General features: G+C 32.4%; 1 protein-coding gene and 1 long non-coding RNA gene across 2 annotated transcripts; one reads left to right on the top strand and one right to left on the bottom strand.

The window, feature by feature from the left end:
• Positions 1–18: 18 nt before the first annotated feature.
• Positions 19–1,723, bottom strand: LOC123714075. The gene is made up of 4 exons (XR_006754269.1): positions 1,596–1,723; positions 1,394–1,463; positions 529–608; positions 19–198 (listed from the first exon to the last, which is right to left on the bottom strand). It is a non-coding gene; the product is annotated as an uncharacterized LOC123714075 (long non-coding RNA).
• Positions 1,724–1,993: 270 nt separating this feature from the next.
• LOC123714066 lies at positions 1,994–8,806 on the top strand. The gene is made up of 6 exons (XM_045668163.1): positions 1,994–2,132; positions 3,018–3,057; positions 3,712–3,851; positions 5,730–5,819; positions 6,903–7,009; positions 7,421–8,806. Exons 1-6 carry the CDS (start codon positions 2,112–2,114, stop codon positions 7,602–7,604), a joined length of 582 nt encoding a protein of 193 aa, XP_045524119.1. The 5' UTR covers positions 1,994–2,111; the 3' UTR covers positions 7,605–8,806.
• Positions 8,807–10,506: the final 1,700 nt, after the last annotated feature.

The raw sequence follows: 10,506 nt of genomic DNA, 5'->3' as shown, positions 1-10,506 counted from the left end.
CAATGAGGCTGGCCTAGTACGTGAATGAATGAGGGCTGACTTAACATATGCGTAGAAAAAGGGGTCCCCGTGACGCTTGATTTCGTAGACCATGGCATGGTATTTTAGTTTCTTAAACACTGCGATTCTTCCCCCCTGGAGACCCCCTGACCCCTGGAAAATAACCCTTAACACGCCTGTGGGTGAGTATGTTGACATCTGTAAATTATAGTATAATATAAAATACACTTAAAATTAAGATTGTTTTTACTCAAGTATTACAATTACAATGTTCAGGTTTACGTAACCGCGTTCCACATAAGCCGGTGTTCCGTTATCGAACCCAACTACATCCTCGACCACATCCGAGACTACGCAAGCGATTTTCGAACCTCAAACTGTTATGACGTACAACTCAAGGAAACGCATAACAATATTTAGAGAAACTATACTAAGGAGTCTTGGAGTGCATTGGCGCCAAAATTAGTAATGATTTTTTTTGAAAATATCTTACCACATATGTAAATCAAGACATAGTTACACACTAACCTGAATTCCAAGTCATTGATCGGATGAAGATCTTTTACCAAAGATCTTTTTCCACCTTTAGGTAAATTCCGTAAAGGACTCTAGAACATTGTAACAATATCGTCACAACTTAGAACAATTTTTCGTGGAATCAGTGCGTAGCATGTAAGGAAAATTGCCTAAGATATGATTGTCGTCTTTATTTTCTATGAAATAGAGTTCAACTTGTCACAATTGGATGGAATTATAGTATTTCTTACAAAATTATTTTGTGACAATGCGTCGTAAATAATTATCTATATTGAAATGATGGTGTTTATGAACGCAATTTACAGGAATTTATTTCCATGACGCATGTTCTACGGCGCATAACATTACATTTTAGTATTGGCTAATAAAACAGCTTAATATTAAAACGTATGAAATAATTTACTCCTTTATAAAACATTGAAGCAAATGTGATAGAAGTAAGCTTTATACTTTAAAATTGCTGTTTTTGACACCATGAATAAAATAGGATTAGTTTGAGGTATGGAAAATCCTCATATAGAATTATTATGAAATCGCAAACATTATTAATACTAAAAAACCTTGAAAGGATTTTTTTTTAATGTGCTGTGTCTGTAGATAGCCCTACGCTTTATAATCTAAAATTACATTTAGCAAGTTAAACCTCGTCTATGGTCAAATATTATCCTAGTTTGAGTCAAAATTTCCTTATTTAGTAATAGTCTTACGTATTTCATTAGGGAAATGTAACTAGACTCAGCGTTCAATTGAATTGTGACGTAACTAAAATCTGACTCAAATTCACGAGTTTCCTATAGACTTATAACAAATACGCAAAGCGACTAGCAATAGTTATAATGTAAAGTTCAACACTCACTTGTCTGAATAATCGCTTGGTATGCGGCGTCTCTTTCAAAGTCACTTTAGTAAATGTTACACATTATGTCCTACAAATGTAACTGACACATTATTACTTAACTAAACCATGAGTAATATTTTAGTGAATGTCATTATCAAGTCATAAAAGATGGCAGAGTTTACGAAAATTCAATGCGAAAATCAAATATGCCTTGACGTACGGTAATCAAACTCAGCTGCAGGACCGAACAACTCCTCTGAATACTCTCCATGGTAAATGCGGTAGAAGATACCGAGACACCCCACATCTCCACGCAACGCCAAGCAATCCAGCCGCATGGAGTCTTGAGCAAACCATACGATACTTTGAAAAAATTAATATTTTTAACTAATTCAGTAATTGGAAACTAGATTTTTACAGATTATTGTCCTTCGTTTGCTGCATAATGAATGAATCATTGGTCACGCTTTAAAAATACACGTTTAAAAAAACATACAGTATGTAAAATTAATATGTTAAAGAAGTGGTATTATAATTATTACTTATATAATAATTCAAATGTTTATCATATAACAGCTGTTTTCCAGTTCAATGGCTCATTAATTTATCCAACAGTCAAGATATAGTCCCGTAATATAATTATCTATCACGTTTTACTGATTCAGTTAGCAGTCAGCCTTAGTCGCGCGTTCTCGTTTACGTAACTTCTAACCGGCGTTTAGTGTAAATATTTACAATGCAGCTCTGTATTATTTTGGTAAGTTTTAATTTAATAAATGTACTGTGTATCGTGCGACTTATGTATCGTACATGAACCGGCATTTTATCTTTGCTTTGTAATTTCCGCTGTTTTGAAAAATCGATCACTGCTTTAAACAAGATACGACGTGATTTATTGATAAAATGTTTCTAGTATATCTGCAAATGCAAATATACTAAACATAACATTTCTTTAATACCGCTCATAAAAATATACCTTTTCTTTTTGTTTTGCTTACCAACTTAGGAATGACATTATTTTACGAAATATCATCTTTTCCTACGATTTTTTAAACATAAGTATGTATATCTTTCGATGGCAACTTTGGCAACTAGCGGCTAATATATTAATATTATGTAAATATATATAAAGATGATTCCATATAATTATTATTTTTCTGTGAATACAGTTTGTGTTGGGATACGTCAAATACTCTTCCTTTACATTTTGTTTTTGTTTCTATTAATGCGTTGTATTGGTTTGTTAACAAATAAATAAATATAGATAGACAAGATAAAAAATTTAATTTATGATTGGTTGATTAAGTAGGACTTTCTAGTATTATTCGATTAATAAGTTTAGACATGGCTACTTAACCTCTTAATGAAAGCTACAATTGGTTAAAATGACTTACTAGAGAGCATTAAAAACAAATTGAAAGCAATCATGCAAACAAAATACTATAATATCAACAGTATCAGTATAAAAATGTATGATTGCCTTGAGTACTAAAAAATATGGTTCGCACATGTTGCAGATTTTTTTAGTCGATGACGTGCTCTTCTCAGTATATAATTATGATGTAGAGACAAACAATACAATATAGGTACATAATAGTTTAATATTATACAGAAGTATATAAAGATTTTATATCTTTTTCAGATTGTGACCGGTTGCGCTATTATCAATGCTTCACCTAACAGTAAGTAGCTACCTATACTATTATTTATAAAACAAATTAATTGCGTCCCGGCTCGCCCATGAATATTGTAAACAAAAAAAAATACCGGGGCGGTGCGTATCTCGCGAGACGCGTAACACCATTCGGGAACTATTTTATTGTAATAATATATTGTATCTTCTAAAACTAAAATAAGGAGAGTAAAAATTTGATAGATTGAAAAAGTCCCTGGACACTATAGCAGGGGAGTAGTGTAATATTAAATAAAAATTTATAAAAGTAGGAATTTGGTCATTTGCTTAGAATCGACGTTCGTTTACTTTTGAGTAGGAACAGGGCCGGATTTAGAGGAGGGCTACAGCCTTGGGGCCTCGCAATATACTTCGTAAAAATGTTTTAAATTCCAACTAGTAAACAATAGTAAACAATATTTCTTTTTAGTTGTTTTACCTTTGTACAAACATGTTTTAACGAGCATGAGCATAATAAATAATCTTCAAAAATTCAATTCTTTGTGTTCAATTGTTTGTGTGTATAATGATTTATTTGTTATAAAAATCTAAAAAACCTGAAACCAGCAATAATTTTTGATAACAAGAGTTTTGACTGCCTGAAGTTGCATTGAAGCAAGTTGATTGCTGTTGAACAACTGTCATACCTCAAGTGTGATTTCAGATATGCCTAAGTTAAGCGCTATAAAGTTTCCGGAGCACATTGACGATGATGTACCAGAACCATGCAGAAATCTTACCTATTGCACGATCCCACCGAAAAATTATCCATTTAAGGAGTTCAATGAGATGTTTAAATTTTATGTAAGTAGAACAATTTCTACTTCAAATATAGAAATAAATGATAAAAGAATAAGTATGAATAGAAAATAAGAATTTAGATTATTATATCAAAAATAGGATTCGCCTTTCAGATTTTACTGTGTATATTATAGAACTTTTATGTATAGATTATAGAAATAACTTAATTTTATAGATTGTCTTATTATTACATAGTAGAAATTAATTTTTTAATCAACTTTTGGCCTGACTTGACAGATGATTCGTTTTGGAAATAAATATACTTTAAATATATTAAAGTGTATTCGTTTCAAGCATAAAACATACGAATTTATCCTTTCTATTCTTAAATATTAGATTATGATTGCGTTTGTAAAGCGAATTACGAATTTTTATATATACAGTATTGTAATCCTTGCAGGAGAGATTTTTTTTTTATAAAATAGGGAGCAAACGGGCAGGAGGCTCACCTGATGTTAAGTGATACCGCCGCCCATGGACATTCTCAATGCCAGAGGGCTCGCGAGTGCGTTGCCGGCCTTTTAAGAATTTGTACGCTCTTTTCTTGAAGGAGTCTAAGCCGAATTGGTTCGGAAATACTTCAGTGGGCAGCTGGTTCCACATATATTTAAACAATATCAATTTTATAAAGTAAGCAAAGATTATATATTATTTTCTTATTATAGTTTACCACATTATACTTTATCTACAGTATATACAAGCTCTTTTATCTAAAATATATGAAAAATTTGATAAATATAAATGTTTTGGTAAATATAAAAATTCTGCGGCGAGAGTGCAAACATGTCACTGACATTAATAACGCGAGAGGTAACGTGGGTCAGAGCGCCAGTTAGCGGGCTCCGACTCGCCCATAAATATCATAACGATATTTCCGGAGCATTTGTCGCCCGGGCCCGGTGAGAGATGCCAACACTTTTCACTTCAAAAAAATAACCAGCAATACTGCGGATTAGGTATGAGATAGGCATTTATCAATGCTTTAAAATTGATCAGCCCACTAACGAAAATATCCAGCCCGAATAAGCAGACGGATTTTGGAAAATTCTGCTGATTTTGGTAATGAGTTAGGGACGACAATGTTAATGTACTGTATTTGTCAATTTAGCCATTTACATAATACATACACTTTAAATAATATAAAACTTTCTAAGCTCGTGAAAATTGATAAGTACGTGAAAGTTCTGGAACCGAGACATGACATTATTTGCATCTCGTTTCTAACTTAACTTTCTATCAGATATGCATCATGACGTCAGAATGTAGCCTCAAGTACATAAATATCTCCCTCTGTAGGTGTTTTTTCTTTTTATAATCCCTTATTAGGGTTGCCTGGAAGAAATCGCCTGTTAGGGATAACCTGTTGCCTAATAACTTATGTAACATAATTACTTTTTGTTTTTTTTATTTGTATTATTACGTATATTGTGGTAAAAAAGTATAAAATATATGAAAACCGAATTAAATGAAAATAAGTTTCGTATTAAATATAAACTACTAAAAACGAAGAACAAAAAGATTTTTAGAGAGCTTTTATTATGTATCCAACGCAACATATATTTTACTTTAATTTCAGAGAAAATAAATATTAAACGTTCCATATTCGTTCATGTATGTGAACATTATATGTAAAACAAAAGGTTATGCATTTCATTTTTTATTGCACTTTCACGAATTTTGTAAACGTTTTTAACATTCATAAGCATGCGCTAAGACGCATCTAAACTGAATAATCGTATTTTCATTTGATTTTAAGCGTCCTCATCCACATTTCACAGACAAGGTATAATTAACTTAACCGTAAAACGTTGTTCAGAAAACCTTATTTTATTCTACCAATAAAATAAATTACTAAATGTATTTATTACTAATTATTTTCAGAAACCCGCCCCACAACCAAAGCTAGTGTTATCGCCAGTTAATTTTAATACTCGAGGAGAATTTGATGACGATTGCGAAACAAAAATATCTGTAAGTAAATCAATCTATACTATCATGCTTATACTCGTATTATATAAGGCAAATGTTTGTTTTGTTTAGAATCAAGGGATTGTGGCTGGATGAAAAAATTATCCTTTCTTTATGTTAGATACATGAGAGCGGAACATGTATGTAATCAAGAAAAATATAACGGTAAAATAACGTAAAATGTAAAAGTTCTAAAAAAGTCCACATCTGCATTTTTATCGTTAATTTGTTCTAAAGTAATTCTAAAAATATTTCCGAAGCTATGTGCAAACAACACCAACAAATCGTTATTGATGATGTAACGTTATTTCGATGAATATCTAAAGAAATATAGATAAATATTACATAATATGCATTGCGCGGGCCGACTGCTTAGTTCGGGAGTTAAAACCCCATACACACTAAAACCGCAAGCCGCCACCACCAATCGCCTTAGGCGGGAAGCGGCAGAGTCTTCCCGACATGCGATGCGGTGAATGCATCTTAAATTAAAGCAGATAAAAAATATTATTATTTTCTCTTAAAGATTTTTTTTAAACAACACAAAACACTTGAAAATATTCTCAATAAAAATACTATTATATGTTTGAAATGATTAATAACGATACATAAATTAAATTGGGGTCACTGCATTATCTTCCGCGGGTGTAAATGTTATAAAACTTAAATTAAAATTAATTTAATGCACAACGCGGAAATGGTAATGACAAGGTCGCAAACTCGTTTTCTATATCTACTATATCATAGGTATACCTTAGTTATATAGGCATAACCGGACGATTAAAATACTTCGTTAAGGAAATCAGATAATACCTTTAACATTTAACGAGTCATTAAATTAATAATCACGCGTCAAAGTTTAATATTTATAATTTTTTTGATGGTAATTTTTATAAAAAAAATAATAGCGGGTAGTCTCGTCGATAATTATTAACTCAAGCTCGTATTTCGATATTATTACTTTAAAGAATTTGTTTTTTTTTCCATTTAAGTTTTATCTCACGATATAGATAACTTAAATCTTCCACGTGCAATTGAACCCCATGACCACTTTTTAAATTAAATGTATTTCTATAATTGTTTCAGTATGACCCCCTGTATACGGTACGTGAAAAGCGTTCAAATAAATGGCGCAATGTCATACAGGCGCCTGAACACGATTATATACAGAGTGTTCGCTTGGAGACTTGCCTGTAAGTTAATATTTATTTGAAATGTAAGATTCTTGTTTTTCAAGTGTTTCTTTAAAAACCAGATGTCGTATTTTAGACGAAGTGTAAATAATAATATGGAGAAAATGTGAAATGCCGACGAATTATGCCATAAATATAACATGAGTTAAGGGACACCTTACTACTTTGGATTGCAAACCAAATCCATCTCCACCTCTCTCACTCTCTATCATGTCTTTTCATCCATCTCCGCTTTCTAATCATTTTCATTGCCACATTTAGAATATTTAATTTTTGTAACTTTTAAACATATGGTACCAAATTCTCGTTAAACTTTATGATTAGTTGACGACGGATTATGTTGAGTTTTTTTTTGTGTAGTATATATACATAATATATAGATATAATAATGGTAACCTACAATTGTTTTAGAAATACGGAAGCATCATGTTTCAGACATCTAGAGGAATTACAGGACTCCTACTCAACCTTTTGCGCTCAAAAGTACAATGTTTGGAAGGTGTTGGTGGAAAGACCGGGACATGCAACAGAGGAGATCGAGGCAGTGTTGCCGGTGTGCTGCTCTTGTCACTATAAATCGAAGGATTTAGTGTAGCCTTTATAGGCAAAAATATCATTGACAATAAACACTTTGCGTTTTCGAATGTAAGAGTCTGAGGAAGGAGCAGTTTTCTTTGGATTGGCATTGGGATTGCTAATTCGACATCACTGCTATGTTATTATAGTTATTTTAGTAGTTATTAAAAATGATTCTATATAACTTTTGTGAATAAATGTCGCTTAGCTTAGTCCTATTCCCCATAACTTCCACCCTCTTTCTGCACAACTGTTAATCGAATTTGTATAGGAATACCACGTGACGAAGTCTCAGCTAATGACTATACAAAATAAATGAACATGAATACGATAATGTTAGTTTTTGATAGCTTGATTTTCATACAATTTGAATAACAGACAGTGAACGATCAGTATGCGGTTCCAAATACACAAAGCGCTTCTTAAATATTCCCTACAAAACTATCGTCTTAGTAATTATTAATGATGGAATTCTACATAGTCTTTACTATTATATGGTTCTTGCTAATGGGTGAAACCTTTCGCAAAATATTTTGTCTATAGGCAGGAAATACCAATAGCAAATAATCATCATCATCTTATGGGCCTTAGCCTCTTCACACGTCACCATCGCAATCTATCCAGTGCCTCCCGCAACCAATTGCGAACCCCTATTGTTTCGAAGTCCTTGACAACTTCATCCCACCAGCGCAACCTCGGTCTATCAGTTTTTCTCTTGCCCCCGGTTTGTAAGGACTTTTGGGTTCTGTCGTTCGCCGTTCAGTGCACATGTGCCACACACTTGAACCTGTTGCACTTTATTAGACGATGTTGGCGTCGTCTAGGATGTTATTAAGTTCTTCATTTTTAATTTTACATTCCGCAGATAAAATTATATTTTATCTATAATTATAATTATATTTTAAAATTACGTAATCACCTAGCTGATTATGCACCCACGCAATTATATAAGGCATTTGGTGCTTAATGTGTTTAGAAATTGTTAATTATAAGGTTCCAACGTAAATGGAAAATTAAAACTAGTCAAATTTGTTTTACAATAAATATTAAAAACTGATTATTTATTTATTTTAAATCTAAGTTTGCACCTAGTAGCCATGATTTGAGATGAGACAATTGCCTAAAATGGAGATGAAATCCAATCTAAAACACGCCCATTGGGAGTTCATATAAAACTATCGTTATTCATGGAATGACTATTCTGTTTTATTGTTATATTATTCACGTATAAATGTTTCGCAAAATATTCTGTTTATAGACAAAAAATATATTATGTAACTTCAACATCATCTAATTATTTCGTAATAATATAGTATCAAAAGTGATACATGGTGTATTTATTTATATAAAACAAACGGGCAGGAGGGTCACCTGATGTTAAGTGATACCGCCCATGGACACTTTTAATGCCAGAGGGCTCGCGAGTGCCTTGCCGGCCTTTTATCTATTTATATATTTAATCTGGATAAAACATCTCACCTTTTCTAGTATGTTATTACCAAAATGGCATTTTTTTAAATTTATTTACGTTTACCTCTTCCTTAACATGGAAGAGTTCTTCAATCTTGTAGGACTACATTACATGTGATACCGAATCACCTGGTATCGGCGCAGGCTGCAAAACTGTTGCATTTTTATTTTCAATTTGAAAAGCCAGGTACATTCTGTGTTCAGGGGGTATCATTAACTGGCTCAAAGAATCTTTTGTCAGAGCCAGAAACGCGCTGCTCTTTTTGCTCAAGTTTGTACTTGGATTGCCCTTACGTCGGTCAGTCCAGCGGCATGTACAACGATGTTTGTTCAGAGATATTAATGCAGTAATGTTGCACTGGCCCGAAGCAAGCGATGTAGGTATTGTGCAAAAGGGCCGTGACCTATCATCATTTGGACCATTCGTGCAGTAGGACTTCTACTTAAAATTATTTTATACGTTTTAGGTCCGGTATAAAGCATTTTGTAACCTTGCCAATTTAAGCTTGTTTGTATCTCTCTCCCCACTCTAGACGAAAGTTTAAGTAAACAACAATTCATTTATTTACATTTCAATTAGTTTCATTCCAGCCAGATGCTGGACATTGACGTCTAAAAGAGAAATCATTAAATTTTCTGAGAAATACTTGCGCATGACGAGAGACCGCAATGCTAATAATTAAATCGGTATTAAAATTATGAATCAACCATTTTGCCTATTTAATAAAAAATTACGTCATAAATGTGGTTTATGTAAGCTATTCAAGCCGAAGTAAACGTATTGATAAACATATAAATATTTTGGTATGTGTCACCCCATCATTAGGTAAACAAATCACGAAACTGATACTAAATCTAAAAGGTTATTGTCCGATTTTTTTTATATAAATATTGTACGAATATATTTATTATTAGGGCACTAATGGTAAATTTATAAACACTTAAAAAAAACGGGCACCTAAGGAAATAAACGTTCTAATGTCGATTTCAGTTAATAAAATTAATACACGTACCAAACAATAGGAAGTGGTTGGCAAATAAAGACAAGAAGATTTTAAATTAAATTACAAATGTATCCACCTAATACCGAACGTGACCTCCTCTTGCCAAAATCACAGCTTGAATCCTTCTGATGCATGAATATGACTTCAATGTCAAACAAAAACGTATCAAATTTTGATACACGGTAGTCATTTATAGTGAAGACAGTCCGAAACATTCCTATATGTATTCCAAATCGTTTTTCGCTTAGCTTCGTTATTAATCTTCTTCTTTTGGCCTCTCCATTACTGGAAATGGAAATCTAAACCTAAAGTGTAACAATAAGCCAATAGGAAGGAATAACCAATAGAAAAAAGGTATAATTCATATAAGAACAATGAAAACGACTGGAAAATCCATCGAAGTATTATGGAAAAAACAATATTTTAATATTCAGTTGTGCTCGTTGA

This window comes from Pieris brassicae, chromosome 1, assembly GCF_905147105.1.
Source record: "Pieris brassicae chromosome 1, ilPieBrab1.1, whole genome shotgun sequence".
Classification (NCBI taxonomy): Eukaryota; Metazoa; Arthropoda; class Insecta; order Lepidoptera; family Pieridae; genus Pieris; species Pieris brassicae.
Note: the sequence above shows the minus strand (reverse complement) of the source record. Positions and strands in the feature narration are given on the sequence as shown.

Excerpts from the sequence above, each read along its gene's own strand:
- LOC123714066 (XM_045668163.1), top strand. The coding sequence starts at position 2,112 with ATGCAGCTCTGTATTATTTTG. Across the intron at positions 3,852-5,729 it reads ATGAGATGTTTAAATTTTAT|AAACCCGCCCCACAACCAAA; the intron begins GTAAGTAGAACA and ends AATTATTTTCAG. Across the intron at positions 5,820-6,902 it reads ATTGCGAAACAAAAATATCT|TATGACCCCCTGTATACGGT; the intron begins GTAAGTAAATCA and ends TAATTGTTTCAG.